At 41.7% G+C, this 21,948-nt stretch overlaps 1 protein-coding gene across 9 annotated transcripts in view; it reads right to left on the bottom strand.

Moving 5' to 3' along the window:
• RABGAP1L (RAB GTPase activating protein 1 like) overlaps window positions 1-21,948 on the bottom strand; it is a 224,857-nt gene that overhangs the window by 78,246 nt on the left and 124,663 nt on the right. For 8 of the 9 annotated variants that reach the window (XM_027694793.1, XM_027694796.1, XM_027694799.1 and 5 more), the window contains 3 exons: window positions 13,836-13,910; window positions 10,312-10,437; window positions 8,806-8,949 (listed from right to left, as the gene is read on the bottom strand). In XM_027694793.1, the coding sequence (XP_027550594.1) occupies window positions 8,806-8,949; window positions 10,312-10,437; window positions 13,836-13,910 (345 nt within the window). Of the gene's footprint in view, window positions 1-8,805; window positions 8,950-10,311; window positions 10,438-10,520; window positions 10,912-13,835; window positions 13,911-21,948 lie in introns of those variants that run through there. The other variant, XM_027694802.1, reaches the window with a different exon arrangement.

Raw genomic sequence — 21,948 nt, 5'->3', positions numbered from 1 at the left:
ATTGTGCCTCATAGAAGCATCTGCTTCTTTGCACTGTGTGTCAAAAGACCATCGTTTCCAACCACAATTGGAGGGAACATTTTCACGGGTAAACCCGTGAAAGTCTCTCTCGTGGGACTGTAAAAATGAAACTATACATGTGCACTGAAACTAAGACTGGATTAAAATGAGTGAAATGTTATTACGTTAACTCTGGCCTAGCGACAGATTTTCCCAGCTCCTCAGCTCCCTTCGGAGCCAAGATTCCTTGTGCAGATAGAAGGCTCTTTGAGGAGTCCTCCCTTTGAGTCTCTGTGCACTCTGCAACAAGATGAGTTTTGAAAAGGCCTGAAAAGGCGGCTGGGAACAAAGAACAGACAGAGAGTGGTAAAGATGCGATTCTGCAGGGCCCAGTTTGTATTCAGGGCCATGTCTGTGACAGAAAGGCTGCCTGTGGCTTCCCTGGGAAGGGAGGAGGCAGATCTATTCATCCCACCTGGCAAATCTGCCCAGGGACCGGAAAAAGGGAAGCGAAGGGGCAGCAAAGCTCAGCAGCCAGCGTGGGGCTGAGTGAGGCCAAACAATCTGATCACGTGTATCTGGACAACATTTGCACAGGGGACGACCTTGGAATTCCTCTCCTGTTTTAAAGCTCTTCCTCAATGGCACAAGTCTCGGGAGAAGGCAGGATATATTCCATAGCAACATCTCTCCCTCTCCAACCAGAGCCCCTGATGGGCCTTCCTCTGCTTACACAGCAACAGCCTCTGCACCCTCTTCACCAACAAAGGGAAACGAATCTCTTAAAAATATAAAGAAATTTGATTTATCAATGTCCTCGCCTGTGGGTTTTTTCCCTAGATATGCATGACATGTAGAAGGAAACTGATACAATATTCTCTGAAGTTCAGCACCAGGTAAAAAGATGGGTATGAGAGTGAACTGAGCACCTGCTTAAGGGCTGAGAAGTCTCAAGCCTCAGATGACATGAACCTCTTCCAGCTTTCTAATAACTGAATTTTCCTTTTTTAAAGAGAGACCAGCTATTCACCTGAAGTTAATTTGACATTGTTTCGTAATTCAAATGTGTTTCATAATTATGTGTTCAGTTGCACAGTCTTTCAAAGGAGCTACAGAGGGTAATTGGGGTCACAGACTCCAAAGGAGAATTCAAATTCTATTTATGTTTTGGATGGCTTCCAGCAAAACACTTATTTGGCAACTCTAATATGTTGAGAACACCCAATAAACTTTAGGAATGTCACAAATGTCTTTGTTTTGCTGACAACATGAATATATGGTCTGAAGCCCTAATTTCCCTTTGTAAGCAGGGCAGCCTTGGAGCTCGGTCTGCAGGGACATGTGTGTTAATTAACATCTTTTACACAGGGTCTGTGAGGCTTGTACATTTATTCTAGTTCAATGACAAGATGACTAAAGGAAAGGAAGGGTAAAACTCTTGTTCAAATAAGGCACAATGTAAACAACAGATAGAGCTTTCTTACTAAACAGTTTTATTAGAGGGGGAAAAAAAAATAAAACACAAATTGCAAAGAGATGTTGTGTATGAGGTATAGCTGAGTTCTCAGACTGGGCTTCCCCCAGTGCCTATACAATTACTCACCCCAGAAAATGCTACAGCACCAGAAAGAAGAAAAGAAAATACAGAAATCTCCCTCCTGATCCTGTGATGCTGTGAAAAATACCCAAATCCCATTAAAGCCAGGTGACTGCATCATTAGAGAAGCAAGGAGAGGGTAAAAACGGCACCAGCGGACTCAGGGAGATTGTGTCCCTTCTGTATTTTGTGCCTTAAAAAGGCACACAATAAAAACTACCAGGCAACCACAAACCTGCGTTAGTAGGATTTTGCACAAATTTTTGTTTGGTTGGTTCCTTTTCACAGAAATGAATGGGATTCAGGGGTGGTTATTTACGTGTTTGGGGCGATTTCCATGTCATTTGCTGCTGAGATTGTTGCTATGGCTGAATGAAGGTAGAGGCTGCTGTGAGATTAACACTTTCTTCCCTCCACGTTCCGTGACTGTTTGCAAAGAATAAAAATCACAGCCACAGGATTTTAAGTCATTCCCATGCATCAAACTGTTCCCTGACATGGGGTATTTGTGCAGTGGCACATCCCCAGTTCAGCAGCAGCTGGTTATGGGCTGGCAGCATTTGTTAACCCAGCCCTACACTAACACTACTTGTCTGCTTTGCACAGGTTTAAATTACAGGGGGTTTAGACATTCCCGTCCCTCTTTCCAAACCTGATTAATGCAGGGAAAGAGGCCTGAATCCACAATAGGCACCAAGGGCCTTATCACATCCAGGGAGAGAAAGAGAGGCCTGGTATCTCGTAGATAAGACAGGTCCTCCAGCTCTCCTGTGGAAGCAGGGAACGGCTGTTAGACATGCTCAGAGGTGCAGGAATCTTCCAGATCCCAGTTTTCCTGAGAGGAGGCAAGGTGAGGGGTTCAGAACGTCTCGACAAAGAGCTGTGCCTCCTTCCCCCTCTATGTGTGGTCACAAACCACAAAGAAAAACGCCATGTCCATGTTAAATCCAGGTCTGCCTCCCAGCATTCCGGCTGGTCTCCTTCCCAGGGTTCCTTGCTCATCCTCTCCCTTCCCCTGCCACAACACGGCCCTGGCCCTCTCCTCTCTGCATCCTGATGCTCATTTTCCCTTCCCAACAATGACTCAAATGCAAAGCTCACGTTTTGATTTTAGGTACGCAATAAAATTCGCAGCAGTCTCAGATTCCAGGCACGGAGCGACAGAAACCGTTCTGGCACGGGCAGACTGCACCACCCTCTCCTTAAAAACAGCCCCCAAATTAGCTCAGCTTCCCGGCTTTGTTCACAGAATATCACTCTCCTGCTTGTGATACTTCCCTTCAGTCATTTCTACAGCGTTCTTGAGGCCTGCCAAGACTGTTTAGGACATGCTGCTATTCCAGTACAGCAGATGGCACTGGTGTTAAGTAAGCATTATGGAAATTTACTGTATTCCTAGAAAAACCAGCCAAGTGAACATCAACTAGTAGGTGGCTAAAATATTTCAGGAGCAATGGGGAAAGTAATTCAGAGACATAGTGTGACATGGTATGAGATGTGCCATCCCTCTAAGGCACAGACTCGGTCATTTAAACAGGTCCCTCATCTTTGGCACCTTTTTTTAACTGAATCTTAGAACATTTTCTGAAACAGAAGCAGCCTCAACATTTTAGGACCCCAAAATTTATCAACATTGCCCAAAAAGGTACTTTTTGTTCCCATGAGTTATCCTGAATTGCAGATTGTGGTGAGGCTGTTTTTTCTTTGCTTGTGCTGAGCATTTATCACCAGCCTCGTTATTTTGGGAATAAACAAGCTGCAGCCACGAATGGAAGATACATAAATTAGGGATGCTCACAGGAGGAGCTGGACAACATCGTGGAAAGGGTTATGCTAAACCCTGTGGCTCTGCCAGAACCCCTCAGATTACTCTATTACAATACTCTTCTCCTCAGTCCAAGCCTGAGTTATTATAAATCCTGTGCAGCTTTAGAAGGTGTTGTGTCCCCTGTCCCTGTGGCAATATGGTGTTACACACCTCCAGGTTTCTGTGGTTGACTGAAGTTTTATACCCAACCACCTTATAGCACTTAGAACCTTTTCTACTCTGAAAAGAACTTAAAATTATCATTATAATCTGAATGTCTTCAACACACACATCCAGAAGCTTTAAGAAGTTCCTCATGCAGCAAACACACAATCGAATCGTACATCATTCTTTCTTTTTTTTCACTTGAATTTCTGTTCCAGTACTGAGAAGCCCCCACAGTGGGTTACAGCTGCAGTCACCAGATGAATTAGGCTAAATTACTTTTAGCATGGATTTAAATAACTCATCTAACTCCATAAAAGCCAAACATCCAGGGCTAGAAAACCCAAGGTACCCCCCTGTTTTTGCAACACAAAAGCTTATAATGGCTGATACATCAAGAGCTGCCTGAATGCAGCAAACTCGCAGCACTACTGGACACGTGTGTCCCAATTCCAGCTGTCCATCTGGAGTCTGAGAAAACCTATTCTCCTTCTTAAATTAATTAAAAGCTAATTATAGCAGTCTGGGGAAGAAATCCTCTCCAGTCTCTTCACATGAAACAGCAGTGGCTGATAAAGACTTCAGCAAGGAGGCTTGGCTCTGCAGCCAAAGAGAACAGACAGACTAAATGCCTAAGTTTATTTGCCTGTATTGCTAAGAAGGAAAACAAACTCAACCCCCAACCTTTTACCACTCACATGTACACCATTGACTTTAGCTTTGTAAATAGTACTGTAAATTTTATATCCAAAATATAAAGGCAGGCAATTCCAGCACAGATCCGTGCCTATTTAGAATTTAAGCCCAGCTTTTAATATGCTGTTACTGAAAGAGATTTTATTTCTAGCAAGCCCAGTCCGCTGCTTTGGAAGACTTCTTAAAACATTCATAACTGGGAGGGTTAACAAATGTAAACACCATGTCAACAACAAGTAATTCCAAAAAAGTTCAATTTTTCCTCCCCTATAGATCTACAGAAGATAAACAACTGTGCACAACTTTTTATTTAATTCACATTTCATCTGAGCACAGATTCACAGAGGAAGTGGGCTTGTTCCTGATTCAACTCCTGAGGAAGTTTAATAAATTGAAATGTTAATCTGTTCTTTCTCAACTCTGCTGAAGGCATCACAGAAGTATCTGACAGAGACAGATAAAAAATAGCAGGTTATTATGGTCTCTCCTCCTCAGTCAGCACTCACACAGCGCCGGCCCCGCGTCTGAGCGGTGCCATACAGCGTTTCCTGGCACATCCATCCCCAGCAAGACACACACGAGACACAAATCAAATCTCCAGTGCCAATACTTGTAATTCTGCTGTGATTCTCATCATTTCATTAGGAAGGAGTGTTCCCAGCACCACATCTCCTCAGGGTGGTGCCACACTTATCGTATCAATAGGTGCTCATTTACCAGCACCGAGTCACCCACGTTTTAAAAGGTTTTTAAAAACACCCATCGCAGCCTTCACTGTCACTGACAGTTCCTCAAAACCAATCATAAAGGTTATTTTACTCAATATTCTGAAAGCAACAGATGATAAAAAAAGGCCAAGGAGTGATGGTATCTATCTTTCAATTCCCACCTCTTCCACAGTGCCACGTGGTCCTGTGAAAGGTAATTTTCCTTCTTTGTTATTAGTTGTATTAGTAAACATTAATTTTTTTCACATTCAAAATTATTCACATTCAAAAGTGATAGATAACCAGTTGCATCCCTTTGAACACAGAATGGCAGCTTAGTAGTCATAATGTTAACTTAATAGTCAAACCACATAATCAAATTAGGTATTATGATGTGAAAATACACAATTTTTTTGTTTCTGTGGCAGCCCATGAAGGGCAGCGTGCAGGAGGGGTTTTCACATACTCCCTAAAAAGACAAAAGCACCATCCTTAAGTATTTTATATCCCCCAAAACTGCACACACAAACAGCCAGATCGACTTAAAAAGGAGGTTACCCAGAGTGTCTCCGAATTTTAAGTTAATAATGGAATGGCAGCTTGAGCTCTGCAACTCCTTTAGTTTTGGCAGCACTGTATATATATCACAAATGGTTAAAATACTTTCTTTTTTTTAAGCAGAAAAAAATCATGAAAATTTAAAAAATGCTTATAAATTGCATGCCAACTGGTTTGGGTTGTTTTTCCTCTTCTAAATGCCTATTGAAGGTCATTTGTTTAGTGCTTTTAAAACACACATTTTCATTTTGATTTGAACATTTTCAAAAGCAAAATGAAGTGAAATGTCAACTGTTTGATATTCTGCAGCATAACCCAGGTGCAGCTGTTGCACTGGGGAGAGCTCTGAGTGACAAGAGCTTTACCCAGACGAGTTGCTATTTCTGAGCATGACTTTAAATAAATAATTTAAAATGGAACAAAAAGAGACAGCAAAACAGAGCAGGCTCGAGAAGTGTTCGATAACACGGTGTCATATTGATAGATAAGACTGACAAGTCCAAATACAACTCTTGGGTTTCATCAACAAAGATGTTCTTCAATGCAAACAGAAATAGCAAAGGGGAAGAGACAAACGAAGCAGCTGAAACAGGCAGCTAAAAGGAATATTGTAGAAAGACCTGCCAGCTCAAAGCTGGAATCACATTAAAACTTTCTACAGCATCAATAGGTTTGGGGTTTTACTACAGGCACTGTGGAGTACTTGCCTGCAAGCCCAAAATCCTCTTCAAGGGAAGACAAATAATTCCGAAATATTTCATTTCTAGACGAGGATGGGCGACAGATTCTGTCACAGAGTTACTGAGGCAATATTCTAAGGCCACTGGAAATGTAAGCAATTTGGGGGGGTTCAATCACATCCTCAACAGCCTGGAGAAAAGTTTAAAAATAAAAAGGTCCTAAGAAGACAATAGGGTGAAATAACTCAGTCCCACAGAGGCCACGGCAAGTCCCAAATTTGTGTGAATTTACATCAAACTGCTCTGACGTGATACATCATGTGAGAATGATGAGAATGGCGCTCACTTTGATGGGATTCTAAAAATTTCTCCATAAAACTTAATTCCATCATAAATGTAGCTCCTTTTTCCCAGGTTATGCCTCTGCTCAGGAGGTCCATCCCCAGCTTGTGCCACTGTTCCCTTGTGCATGCAGATGAAGGGGATGTGCCTCCCTGGTGAGCTGTGGAACTGTGGGACCTCCAACAGATACTTCTCTGGATTGAGGGTTGAAGAGTATCTTTAACAACCAATTTCACTCTCCCAGCCACAGTAAAAAACTAAAAAGGACTAACCCCAAACAAAACCTCTTGGTTGACATGGAATCAACAAATGGCTGGGGCTGGAAGGGACCTGTGGAGATCTCCTAGTCCAAGACATAAATTGTTCATCCATAATTCAAGTATTTTCATGGAGACCAGAGAAGCTCCCTTGGAATGATCAGCTGGCAGCATCCCTTCAGCAATGGTTTTAACTGGTTTTCATCCCTTAACGTTTTCTTTCATAAAAGAGCTGTGTAGGATGTAAACATTTTGTAACAACAGACAGGTCAGGGATGTGGAGAAAGCACAGTCAGGAAGGAAGTTGAAGGGTATTTAAAATTCATCTGTATCTATGACAAATTAAGGAGAAGGCTGGAAGCTTGTTTTTAAAAACTTAAGACAGTTCACTTCAAAGGCTTCTTGATTTTTTGAGGATTTTTTTCTGCAGGAGAACATTTTCTTTCCACTGTTTGCAGCTGCCACTGTTTTTAGTCCTTCCAGTTGCCGGAATTATCGGCATGCTGGTTGTTCAGAGATAAAGTAAAGAACAATTTAATGCAGAAAAAAAATTACTTTTTGATTTCCCCATAACTCCTTCCAGAGGCTGACTGGACACACAGCTTCAGTCCTCCGTCAAGGAACCGTTTCTTGTTCTGCCTCTGGCCATACACCTTCAGAATTGACTTTCTTTCTATGCTGAGGGCAAGCTACACTTTTATTTTAATATGACTTTAATCTACACTCCTCCCACAAATCCTCAGAAGTGCCTGTGACTTGAGACTGGCTGACTCCTGAATCTTAGGAGCACTTTTCTGATAGACTTCACTGGTGCCTCAGGACGTTGTCTCCACACTGTCCCACTTCTCAAGATGTCTGCGTGTCTCTTCTCACTTGAAATGGATTTTCTTACCGTTTCTGGCTTATTTTTAGCTCTAGTAAAAGAAGCTCCCTTAGCTGTGTGTGATTATCCTCCACAAGCATTAACAAGTTTCCCTTTCCTTAGCAGGCTCTAGTGTTGCACTCTCTCCTTGGATTCTTTCACCACCTTTCCCACAGTAATTCCTTCAGACATGCTGAGAGAAACACCGCCAGTATTAACCCACCTCCTTTTGATACCTGAGCACCAATGTGCAGAAGAAGAGATACTCTTAAAGGAAACAAATATTGAGTTATGAGTGGGGGACAGTATTTGTTTAATACTGAATCCTATCAAGGCATGTGCACAAGCCTGAAAATTCTCAAAGGAAATACTTCACAATCAAAATTACAGAAGGAACTAGAGTCAGCAGTGTTTCAAACTCAGGAAGCCCTTGGCATTTAAAATTATAAAATATTCTATTTATTTATTTACTTCTGTGCTTGTGACCTGTTTAAATCAGAGAGGAAATCAGTGAAAACTTCAAAAACAGGTGTAATCCCATGGAAGCCCTGAATTCCCAGTGACCAAAGGAAGTACTGGTATTTTACCAGAATAAACATTCCAGACTATCCATCTATTCTGACCCGTTTTTTAAAGGAAGTGCAGGTATATCTATGGTTCAGACACACACCATTTTTACCAGGAGCAGTGTGTTCCTAGTTGGAATAGCAGGGAAAAAACAAAAGGAAGGAGCTTCATTCAGCTGTCTTTGTTTCATATCAGGCCACCAAAGCAACCTGCACCACCCTTACTGTCTGTGGGCACTTGGAGAGCTTTTCCTAGGAAGTGTCTTCAAGAAATTACAGTTTCTAACTCTGAAAAGTCATTTAACAAAATAAATGAAGAACAGATGAGTGCATCAGATATTCTTAATTAGATCCCTCAACAAAGAATGGGGCAATCCACAGTTCTCATTCTAAAACCAAACCAGCATTTCACTGAACATCTTCTATATAACCACGGTTTCTACATAATTTAGTCACACACGTTTTGAAATCAAACAGCAAATGACTCCAACTAAATGAAATAAAAATAAAAGAAGAGGGCACATTTGTGGAGTGGAAGAAGGGCTTTCTGACTCAATAGTTTTTTTACCTCACAGAGTAGTAAGTCAATGATGTGGAAGACCATGCAGAGTGGAAACTTGGCAGTGAAGAGCGTGAGGAACCACTGGGATGCGTACATGTGAGCTTCCAAATTGAGGTCTGAGAAGTGGCTGTGCAGGTCTGGTAACTGCTCCTGGAGCAAAGGAAAAAAAGAAATGTTTCAGGATTACTCATTAATCCAAGTTCTTCATCTACACTGCCAGTAAGGACCACACCAAAAACCACAACAAAGTGAAATCCTGGCTTCTTTTGAGCAGTGCAAATATGTTTCTGGATAAATTTCAGTGCCCATGGTTACAGTTTTTAGTGAGATATCCACAGTGGATTCTATCACAGTATCAAATAAGGTACTGAGATTATCCTGAGAAATTACAAAATCTTCAGCACTCAAAAGGCAGAGAGGTTGTGAAATCTATGGCAGGGTGTGCATTTTAAAGTTATCCCTTTGCTCTTGATTTGCTACAAATGTTTCTGCCACAAAAACTAACAGATACTAGAACCAGGACATCACCTTGCTGAGTTTGAAAGCAACAGAGCACAGACAATTTCTCTAACTAGGAGCATATATAAACACCACAAAATAAGCACTGAAAATGCTACTGTACAGTTATGACATATTAAATTAATAAAGTATCTTTGTTAACAGTATATCTGTTAATAAAATTTGTTTTATTTGTTAATAAAAATCTTTGTGAACATATGTAAATATTGAGAAGACCATATGCTGAAGTATCACATTAATTAGTAATTCTACTCTACAAAGTAGATTTGACATCTGAAAAAAACCCCATTAAATTAAAACATTAACAGTGGTCTGTTTGCTTTGGTTTCAGAATATGCCACAGAGGTATCTATGGTCACCTGTGACAACTGACTTCATCAGCCTTCACTGTGGTAACACAAGGCCAGGGCTTAATGAACTGTTAGTAATTCCTTATTAGTGTAAAACTTGCAGTAGTTTAATTCTGTTAAACTGCTCGATGAAATAATTCCACCTGAAAAAAGAGCAGTGCCTTGAAGAGACAGCAAAAATGTGCCAAATGACCTCCCCTTGGTTGGTATTTCACAGGCATCGGGGTGTCCTGATTTGCCTGAGCTCTGAACCACCAGCACAATTCACAGAAAGTAGGACACTGATGGTGCCAGTCCAAAGGATACACCTTGGCCTTAACAGCACAGAGATATTCTCTCTAAGCAACATCAGGGAACAGGGAAGAGAGGGAGTGAGCAAACAGAGAGAGGGAAAAAAACACCCTCTGCTTGGGTACAAAGATTAGCAGCAAGACTGGTCTTTGAAAGACAAAAGGAACTAGAAATAATCTGACTCGTGGTGTTTGAATTGAGCTGTAAAGCCTTCCCTGCTTTGGTTCTGCCCCACCTCCAAAAGGAGAGGGGTTTTATTGTCCAGCAGCTTATGGAAGCAAAGCATGAATCTCTTCTTCATGCCAGCATTTCCATTTATGACAGAAGGAGAATTTGTTAACTCTGGCCCCACCTGCATTAACTTCTCCAGCTGGAAAAATTTGCAGTGGAGATCTTCAAAGTTATTTCTGTAGAGGTCCCTCAAGCCATAGTCATACATTATTTTCACAAATACACAGAATGCCTGCTCCTCTGGCATCTGTTGGGAAAAATACACAGAAACAAGGTTAAAACCAGAGCTGAGGCTGGAAATGCCTTACACAGATACACACTCCTAAATACCTTAGGCACGATGAATTCAGAACAGGGATATATTAAAACTTTCAGCCAAGCCTCTGAATGTAGAATTAAGTAAGTAAAATGTCAAGGGCACTGTTCTCCTTGATGAGTACTTGGATTTGGCTCTTTTAAGGCCTTCTCTGAAGAAAATGGAGGATCAAATCACAGGTTCCTGTACATATAGATCCCTAGAGCAGCACAACTGGCAGCAGCATTCCTTCTGCCAAACAGGGATGAGAACAACCAGTACACAACTCACAGGCACAGAACAATTTAAAATTGGAAAAAAAAGAGAGAACAAAAAAAAAAATAAAAAGGCAACAACTCATGACAGTGATTTCTACTGAGAGAGATTTGGTTAAAAGGGGAAGATTCAGGAGAATTAAGGTACAACCGACCCTTAGTGAGAATAATGCTCATCTGCTTTCATCCAAACACCAGGACACTGAACTCTGAAATCAGGCTTCCCACGATCCCATCAATTAACATCCTGACTTTCCATTCTGACCAAAGTTTCTCATCCAACAGAGTTTTGGGAGGTGGTACCAACAGAAGCTGTGTGAGTCACTCTAAACTCACATTTTTTGGCTTGAGCCCACTGAATGCTGAATTTGTGGGAAGCCCTGTGTCACAAAACCTCCACATCATCTCCCTCCCTTCCCCCCTGCCTTCAGGTAACACCGTAATAAGACGGGCACAAGCAGAGTCACTGCAGAGCCCAAATCAAGCTTTCAAAGACATTAAAAACAACCTTTCTTTTGCAGGCACCAGATTGTAGGACATGAAAACAATTACTGAGGATCAAGAACTCTTGACCTTTTAGTGTATTCACTCATTCGGCCTCTTGCCAACTCCTTACCCAATATCAGTGACAGATAAAAGCTTGGTATTTTCTTCAAAGGGAATTTTAGTCTCTTGATATTTACCTCCAGGGTTTCATCTTTTATGCTCAGCCCATGATTAGGGCCTGTCTCCAGGGCCATGGGCAGACACTTTCTTTTTCATTTTCAGACACCATAAAGGAAAGTAACCAGTTAGCACAGTAGTGCCAGCTCAGCTGCTGGCTCCCAGTCCAAGGCTGATTCACCTCAGACAAGTTCTTAGCCATCTCAAAGCTCTTAATCACAATTTTATCTGGATTTATCTGGATGCAATGATCCCCACTGACAGTGGATAAAAGCTGCAGACAAAGTAAAGGGAAGAAATGATTTTATCCTGACCAAAGGGCTCAAACGTGCTACGTAAGAAAGACAATGAAAGCAAATTTCAGGGGTTTTTGGTCAAACTCCAATAATTTCTAATGAAATAGGAAACAGGTGCTCATGCACAAGCTCATCTCCCCTGCATGCTCAGTCAGACACTCGTGCAGTGACAGCCCTTCCTCGCCCGAGACAGGGAGAGGGAACAGAGGCCAAAGAGGTCCCCAAGTCCTTGCTCTCAGGGGACAGAGGTTCTCCAATATTACCAACCCCAAGAATTCAGAATCATACATCGAGTTTCCACTAATTATTTTATTCAATCAGAACACAAACTTTGGGTATTGTCAGTCTGATTTTTAGCATTAAGATAACAAAGGGCAAATATCTATTCTTTGAAATTTTAGGGTTTTTTTCACAGAGCAATGGCTCTGAAAAATAGACAAGAAAAAAAGTTAAATACTATGAGACTTAGAGTAAAATGATTAGAGTTGGCAACACTGTCCCCCTGTGATTAGAAGTTACCTGCTCGTCCTTGATGGGAATTTCATCAAAGCAGCAAAATCACAAAAAGCAAGGATGGAGGTGCAGGCTACCCAGCCACCCCTGGAAGATATCTAACTGGAGAGGAAGGATACCCTGTCCCAGAAAAAAAAAAGGGAAAGGAAGGGATCTAGAAATCCACGCAAAGATAGGAGAGTTAGAGAGGGCCTTACAGGCAATCACAGCACACAGATTGGTTGGAGAATTTGAGAAAAACAAGAGTTTGAGGACATCCTGGGAAGCTGCCAACTTACATGAGCTCATTGAGACTGCTTCCCTTCCCCCCTTTCTCTGAGAATTTCACTTCAATATCCTATTATGAAAGCAAACGTTATAAAGGGCATATTAAAATGAGTGTAATTTCCATTTAGTATTCCCTGTGTACAGGGCAATTTCTTCCAACTCCAGAAACACTGGAAACAGAGGTGATTCTCTGTAGTAATGACAGCACAGAACCGAGGGAGAGGAGCTGAAGTATCAGTCAAATGTTAAGAATGCGACACCCACACGTTTCCAAACAACTCTGGTATTGAAAATGGCTCATTCTTCCAGTGGAACTTCAAAATCCTGGTTTGGGTAAAAAGTTAATTGCAAAATAACTGTTAGATAAGCTAATTTGCAGTATATGTGGGATTGCAATAATGTGACTAATTCCGGTTTATCCTTAAAGGATCTAAAGCTTCTCTGCGACACTGTCACTGTGTATCCTGTTCCTTAAGTCTTCCAGGAGTTATAGCTCTCCCCAGGAATTACAGCTTAAATTAATCTGAATCTGAGTTCTCAGTGCCTTAGGAAGTGTATGTGTAACATATCTACCAACAGCTGACTCAAGCCCACAATCCAAAACGTATTTTAATCATGATTAATAATTTACTAATTAAAACCTGACAGGAAAAGCAGGCAAGAGCCTGAGTAAGAGCTGTGGTTGGGGTTTGGGGTGGTTTATTCTGATCTACTTTATCTGAATAAATACTTGAACAAATACACTACTTGAATCTGCAGAGATTTTCCACTGAGACATCAAAGGTAGAGCATCTTGCAAACTGTAAAACCTGTGTATTTACTTATCTACCTCTAGACATATGTGCAGGCTTTTATACAGGAAGTAACGGATCAGATTTTGTGCAGTTTTTGGTTACAGGCTAAAATATCAAGGTTGAAATTCAGCTTTCATTCACAAGATATTATAAAGGGTCCCTAGGAGAAAAAGTCTCACTAAAAATTAATGAGACTGCCTGCTTTGCTGAGCTACTCCGAGAATGCCTCCCAGAGTTAAATTCCCCATAAACACAAAGGGAGCTCACCAAGGTGACAACTAAATTAAAAGAAAATATTAATATGTAACAAATCAGCTTCAGGTTTTGACACAGAAGTACTTGACAATTTAATGGATTTCTCCCAGATAAAGCAAATCTACATTCATAAAGATAGAAGCCATTAGTCACTACTGCCAAAAAGCAACAAGAGGAAAATGAATACAGGCAAATAAACAACAGTAAATTATCTGTCAAACAGCACCACTGATTTTACAGCTGCTTTGGTTTCAGATATCAAAGCTTTCATTTTGCAATTAACTCACATGAAGCAGAAGCACAGCTGCAAGGAAAGACTGTCCCTGGCAGTAGCCGATGTCCTCATCGTAGACAGAGTAGGCCTGGGGGAAAGGAAAGGCAAAATGTGTTCAGCATCTGTATTAACACGTTCATTAGCATGTACCCACCACCACCAACATGGGCTCCCTCCAGTGAGAGCTCAGGGCATGGCCTTCCAGCATCTGAGGGGCTCCGTGGGAGCTGGGGAGCGACATTCCATCAGGAGCTGGAGGGACAGGACAAGGGGATGGGTTCAGAGTGCCAGAGGGCAGGGTTAGATGGGATATTGGGAAGAAATTCCTTCCTGTGAGGGTGGTGAGGCCCTGGCACAGGTTACCCAGAGAAGCTGTGGCTGCCCCTGGATCCCTGGAAGTGTCCAAGGCCAGGATGGACGGGGCTTGGAGCAACCTGGGACAGAGGAAGGTGTCCCTGCCCACGGCAGGGGATATAACTGCATGAGCTTTAAGGTCCATTCCCACCCAAACCAATCCATGATTCTCTATGTAACACTACTCAGGCTAAAACAATAAATGGGGTGAAAACACAGCCACTCTCGCACAGGCTTTCAGGGCTCTTCAGAAAACACCCACAGGTCACTCTCAACCCTCCACAGATGCTGTTACTGGTAAATGTTTATTTTCCAAACAGCACGAGAAGAGTTGGATGCAATTTCCCTTCACCAAAACCCAGGATAATTCTGCTGAGCACTTTACCGATATAACAAATGTGATACAAAACCCAGGGTAGTTTGTGCTGTGGGGAGAGTGGTTGTTTGGTTTTGGAAAAACAAGTTCTGACATCATGGAAGCAGAGGACCCGAGGTTAGAAAATGCCAAGAACTACTGTAGCCCGAATATTTCATCAGGAACAGCCTTTCCATGCCCTTGTTGCACCGAAGGATGAACAAGAATCATTTTCCTATCGTATGACTGACGTGCTTTTTTCTTACTCTTAAAAAAACCCCAAACTAAAATAACTAACCTTTCCTTCCCCCTTACTTTTCCAAGACAAGAAGACAGATCCTGTTTTTAAAGAGATGTCAGAGGATGTTAAGAATTCAAGGAAACTCGAGAAAGTTTGAGCAGCAGCAGGACTGACATCAGAGGGAGAGACATTCCTGAGGGAATCAGAGAGGTACTGAGGCTACACCCAGGGAAAACAAAAGCAAAGGGCAGAGCCACGGGGAGGAACAAGCCACACGAAGCACAAGATCCACTTTGCCTAGAACACCACATTTATCTTCTTTTTTTAAGTCCTAGGTAAAAGCAAGGTTGCAAATGCCCCAAATGGAAGATCAGAGACACTGGGAATAAACAGTCAGAGGTGCTGGGGAACCAAACCCACCCAGGGCTATCCTCCAGTATTCCAAAGGTGGCTATGCTGCCTCTCCAGAAGGTAATCACTGACTGAAAAAGAGATGTGACTCCTTTCCAGCCAACAAAACTGCAAATTAATTCTGTCAGAAATGCTGAAATGGAGGTCAAACCATAAACTCTTTAAATCACTTTCCCTCTTTGTTCAGATGGGCAAAACTTCATATTTGTGAGGAATCCTGCAATGATTTCAGGAGACAGGATTCCTGCAAATACCACCCGAGTATTCCTTTAAAGGTCACTGTTTCTGAAAAACTCCCTCCATACATTTCCCTTGTGAAAAGCTGCCCTGGGACCTGCAGCTCTTTGCCCTTTGTCTGCACTGCTCACCACTGTTTTGAAGGCTGTTCCATGGAATTAGTCAGGAGCTGAGGGAAAATAATCCCAGCCCACTGCTCAGGTTCAGGGGCCATGCAAATTCACGAACACCAGCCACAGAAATCATTGGAAAAAAACCCCCTTTAATTAACCATTTCAATCTGCATACTAGTTTGAACCAGCTCTAGCCACTAAAGTCAAACAGAAAAAATAATTCCAGAAATGCACAACACAAAATTTGAACTGGGGGGGGAGAGGGATGTTCTCTTCAAAAAAATTAATTTAAAATTACTCTTCAGCTACTAAGCACTAAATTAAGAGAAATTACGTTAAATGCTTAAATTAATGTTTCATATGACTAATTAGAACCATCTTCTGATTATTCACCATCATGAGTATTTATCTATTTGTTCCCCCAATTTATCAGTTATTATGCCTAATATTTTATATCTGTACCATTCCTAAAAGATGTATTATTCCTGCTTTCTAAAGGCCAACTCCACCTAGAAACATGAGAAATTTGATTTATGATTTCTTCATACTACATAACAACGCTTCTAATTTACTTTAAAAATTCCAGGCTGAAAAATTAACAGCAAACTATCAATGCCTGGGGGTTCTCTGTTGTGAGAAGCATTATAGCAAATAATTTGCTGAAAATACCAATAAATTCATCCAAAGGAATTATTTTAAAGCAAGTATTGAGAAAGCAACAAACTGCTTCCAAAACTGACATAGATTGAAAAGTACAGAAATAAAAACATGCTTCTTTTGAGATTGTGAAAGAAGCTGAAATTATGGTAAAATGAGGAGGGTGTAAGGAAATCCTCACTCTGCATGTTAAATACAGAAATATGAAGGAAGACCAGCAAATTCTCTCATAATCAACTTCCTGAGCACATCTGAACTAGTAATAAATCCATTTCAAACACATGCAGAGCAGGAAGGCAAAGTCTCTGCTTGGAAAATACATGGTCGATGTAAGAAAGTTTTATTTAAACTCCAGCAGAAAATCACTGTGAACTTTGTGTCTGGTTTATTCCAGAAGAATCCCAGGGGTTGTCATCCTGCTGAAACCACTTCTAACAGGGGGTGTGTTGAAGGATCTGTGTCCAGTTGAGAATCAGAAGGGATGATCAATTAAAGGGAATAAAAAAATTCAAGATTTATTGAGAACAGATGGTATTCACCCAAAAATCTTAGGTGGGGAGAGATAAACTGGTAAACCATTACTTGCCTAAACTGAAACTTTTCTAAAAATGTTGATCCATAGAACTACAAATCAGCAAGTTCTGGATAATTTGGTTTAATTAAAAATGTGAAATTAATTAGTGGACGCAGATATACATTGGTTATATAAGTGAAAAACTGAGGGCCCCAGTAAAAGGACGTCATCACTAACAAACCTTTGAAGCAACCAACAACCATGGGAAAAAATCATTAACTGCTTGACCTGTGTGCTTTTTGAAATTCATTTCCACCAGGTCCTTCCCCAAAACCTCATCTTGACAAGCAGCTGTTATCAGATATGGGGACACAAACTTCACTTCAGAATTAGATCAGGTTGTCCTGTTAAATCAAAGCATTATAATCCTAGCAACTAAAGATTTCTTTTTAAGGAAGCCTCTAAAATCGACATGGTTTCATTGCACCTACCCAATGCAAAGAGATTTCTGAAGCTTTATGCATATTACATTCCCAATTACACTATTTTATTTTTAAGTAACTTGGTATTGCTGAGATATGACATAATTAACCAAAACAGCCTCAGAAATAAAGATGCTGCCTACAGATACCACCACAATACCATATTATTACCAAAAGATCTAAGATTTATTATTTAGGATTTATGCTTTTAAGGAACTGAGGAGCATTAACTTTCTCCTTCCACGAGAAATATGAAAACAAAGCAAAATCCCAAATCCCCTTTTTCCACTGCAGTCATTGTAATTTTGTAATTTCAAGAGAATGGGATCTCTCCCATGACAACCTGTGACAATGTCACAGCCTTTTAACTGATTATTTTCTTAAACTCTTGGGGAACTTCCAATCACAATTCCCCAGTTAACTGAGACTTAAAATATTCTCTGTCTTGTAAGTGGGACTTAATGGAGGTTCTGACTTGAAGCCTATTTTCTTTCATTTTAACTAAATGAGGATCTCAGAGAATGAAAACACCTTTTGAATAGTTATCTGTCTGCTGCTGAGAACTGCTGTGCAGGTATTGGTACATCATCATCAGGAAGTGAATTCTTTGGAAGCAACAGTCTCCTAAAATGAAGTCCATGCTAAAGAACGACCTGCATGGTGGGAAAGTGAGTGAAGAATCCAGAGGTGGACAGAAATCATTCTCTAAAATAATTAATGGAGGGAAATCTCCCAAGATCAGAATCTTCTACAGGCAGAAACCTGCCAAGTAAGTAACATCTAAAAGACAAACAGAAAGGTGGCTGATTTGAATTTAAAGCCCCAGATCTGGGACATGTATAACTGCTGCCTAGGGGTCCCAGCAGATATCAATAAGGAAGAGAAAGGAGTACATCCCAAATTCCAGAATGAAATATTTCTCATCATTCTGCATCCTCATAAGCATGCTGAAGGTTCACTAACTAGTAAATATCAGCCTTTCCCACAGTGACTCAATAACACTGGCAACGAAACAATTACAGCAGAAACTAAAGAGAGTTCATGAAAAATATTCCTGTAGTGTCTGTCTCACATTCCAGAGCTTTGAGTTCCCCTCTTGTGATCCTCATGGATAGAAATGACCTATGGATGCTGCTCAATGTTTGACACACACACAGCTCTAGGCTGAAGTCTGGCTTAGTAGAGTTAAAAGTGTCTGAAAATGAGGTTCTGTCAGGAAAACATCCATACTTTGATGCAGACAAGGTATTTTCTGACATGCTCGGTCGCTGACTAATTTTAGTGATAGTACAATTTCAAACTCCATACCTAAATTTATTATAAGGGCTAACAGCCTGAAAGTAGTAATATTCCCATGACTGCAGCATTGAGGATGTATCACATTATACAAGGAATTTCTGTGCTAGCTGAAAACTGTATTTTTAGACATTAGTTACTCATTTATTGAGTATCAGGGAGAGGCACATGGCTGTTACACAATGTGCCTCCCCCAGAGCTGGAAGGGCTGAGGGGATGAAGAAATCTTCACATTTACTCAGGCAGGCCCCTGAACAGGCTCTTTCCAGCATCCAGGATTCCAGTGCTGACCTTTCCACCAGCACAGGCTCAGCAGAAGCCCCGAGTGCAGGAACAGCCTCCTCGCTGAGCACAGATGCAGGAGAAGGAGCCTTATTAATATGTAAATAGAATAAACACAAGATAACATTAAAAATCCCTTGCATGAAACAAGACAACAATATTTACCAGAATTGCTCTTCAACCCAGGAGCAAAGAAAATAAACAGCTAAAAATAGATGAAAAGTAATTCCTAACTGATTGTGTTTATGCTCCCGTGTTTATACTAAAATTGGCAAATAGACTCCTCTCTGACAAATAATAACAGCAAAGTGGACAAACACTGCAACATCCCATTTGGAAATCTGAGGAGATACTAAGGATTGAAAAATGTGGAAGAATAAGTGCACAGTGAGAAGAGGTGACTATTTGAAAAGAGATGCTGCAAAGAAATGGAGATGAAAATGTAAAAAAAGGATGAAAATTAGACTTTCAGCTCAGAGGCCAGCACTGAGCAGCAGCTCTGCCAAAGAGTAATCCATCATTCACAGCTTATCACGGGCAGAGAAGCTGCTGGTCACAGAAGAGCAACTCAAAGACATTTTCACACTTCAATATACAGCAAAGAAAGCCAAAAAACCCACCCATATCAGAGCCCAGTCAGTGTTAGCTCTGCTAGAAAACAGTTTATTGTTCCCTCTGCTAATGTGGGTACCAACAAAGAGACAATGGAATGACAACTGAAACCGAGTGTTTGCTCTCACAGCAAAGCAGCCACGCACTGATCCTGCATGGAAAACCTGTAGGCAAGCGAGACTGGGATTAGGAACAAACTACGAATCTGAGCCACCAAGGAGATCAGGATTTAGTAACAAAATATGCCATGATACAAATGATTCATATCCTTCCACAGCACCTCGGTTCACTGCAAAACGTGAACAGCAACTTGGAATCTCTGAGAGGCAATTCAACCATCTGATGAACCCCAGGGAAGCGATGGGTCTGCCTTCCCAGTTTGCCCATTAAGAACACCCACCCAGCCAACCCGACGGATTTCCCTGCACCGTGCTCCCCTTTTCCATTGAAGTCACACTGGTTGTTTGTCCAATAGGAGTTACTTTAATCAGGAAATTAGGGAAAACACATGTCCTGTTAAATTCTGCGTTGCACACGCTGCAAACAGCTGAGAGGATTAATTGTGCCGAGCGCTGCGATTCCCCGGAGCATGGAGCTGTAAGTACATATGCAGCATGGAAGCAGGCCCAGAGCACTGCTCAGTTATGCATTGTAACAGCAAGAGAGAGGTCTTTAAACAGAGCTGGAATTTGCAGAGTATTTAAACAGAAAGCATGCAGGAAACGTCTCTTTTCCCAAAAAATTTCCCCAAAATTCGCTCTGTGCACGTCCACCTTGTGCGGTGTCCTCAAGCGAAACCTCCAGTCTAGAATCTGGAACTCTTTTCGTTCCTTATCACCATTGTCAGCCTTAAACTTTATTTTTAGGTACTTTGTCACATAAATGTTCCGCAACAGAAAAAGTTTCCATCTTTCCTGAGTTCCTGCTGTTCTGAAGATGAGATTAAGAGACGGAACGAAAACTGACAGACCTGTTAAAATGAGGCAGTGAGCCTTTAATGGTTTTCCTTTTTATCTGACAGCTCAGATCATCTCTCATTTCAGTGGGGAATGAAGAAAATGCTCTTCAGCTTTTTACCCTCCCACTTGAGGACAGACCTTTTCCAGCCTTATTCAATAATCCCATTCTTCAAACCTCTTGCTTTCATATTAGAAGAAGGCCATGAATGCCCAGCACCTCTGGTAAAAGTTATTTTAGTAATATAAAGCTGCCACAATATTACTTTCAACAGAGATTATTACTTCTTATTCCCAATGGAATGACAAGTTTATAAGCAAATTAATTAGCTTTAAACAATATTTCTCCAAAATTCACCAGATCAATCATAAACTCAAGGTCCAGTCAGACCCAGCCATGGACATCTGTCAGAGTCACAATCATTTAAGAAAACTATGTGAGGATGAAGGAAAAGTACCTCCCTGGAAATCTCCACAGCAGTTGTGTCTGATCTCAATACTGGCAAGTAGGTAGAAACCATCAACTATAAAATCATTAATTTAGGAATAATTTCATGCTGCAGATTGGATATGGCTGTTCTACCAGGAAGCAGCGATTCCCAAATCCTTCTCTGAACCAATGAGCACATAAAGAATGAGGCAGTCAGTAAGTCTTCCAGGACTTTTACAAAGCCCTCAACTTCCCAAAAGGCCCTTCCCAAAGGCTTTTTAGGGAACTAAGGTGCTACAGAAAGTCCTCTTACCCACTTAAATAATAGGTTAAAGGATAGGAAGCAAAAGGCAGGAATAAACAGTTCTCACCCAGAGTATGAAGGTGAGGTCAGTCACAGAACCCTGCAGAAAGATGTGCTAGGGCTGATGCTGCTGCAAATATTCACAAACCTTACAGAACACACAAAGACAGCACAGTTACAAAGACTGCTGATGAGACAGAGCTGCTTGGAGCAGGGAATTAAAACCTGACTGCGAAGCTGCTGTACAGATCATGTTCTATCAAGAGAAAGTGGGAGAGGGCATTCAACTGCAGGTAAATACAAAATGCTTCACAGGAAAAGCAGCCCTTGACCTGACAGACACACTGCCAGGCCTCTGATCCAGATCGCAGGTTCCCAGAAGTGTTTGGGCTGGAAGGGACCTTAAAGCTCACCTCATCCCACCCCCTGCCATGGGCAGGGACACCTCCCACTAGCCCAGGTTGCTCCAAGCCCCGTCCAACTTGGCCTTGAACAATTCCAGGGATGGGGCAGCCACAGCTTCTCTGGGCAACCTGTGCCAGGGCCTCACTACCCTCACAGGGAAGGATCCCTTCCCAATATCCCATCTAACCCTGCTCCGGCAGTTGGAAGCCATTCCCACTTGTGCTCTCACTGCAGGTGTCAGACACCAGATCAGGAATTGTTGGGTTGGAACCACCTCAGGGGGGAGTGGGTGTGCATGTATGGGTGTGGAGGGGAAGGGACGGGTCGAACCTCACGGAGCTGAGATGGCGTCGTGTCCCTCATGGCAGCCCTGGAGCCCACACGGGGAAGCCCCGGAGCAGCTGCTGGTCACAAACATCCCAGGAAACTATAACACCCCACAGCTCATATGGGGACAGTGAGGACACTGCCCTGTAA

Source organism: Neopelma chrysocephalum, unplaced genomic scaffold, assembly GCF_003984885.1.
Source record: "Neopelma chrysocephalum unplaced genomic scaffold, ASM398488v2 Primary Assembly neopelma1_98, whole genome shotgun sequence".
Classification (NCBI taxonomy): domain Eukaryota; kingdom Metazoa; phylum Chordata; class Aves; order Passeriformes; family Pipridae; genus Neopelma; species Neopelma chrysocephalum.
Note: the sequence above shows the minus strand (reverse complement) of the source record. Positions and strands in the feature narration are given on the sequence as shown.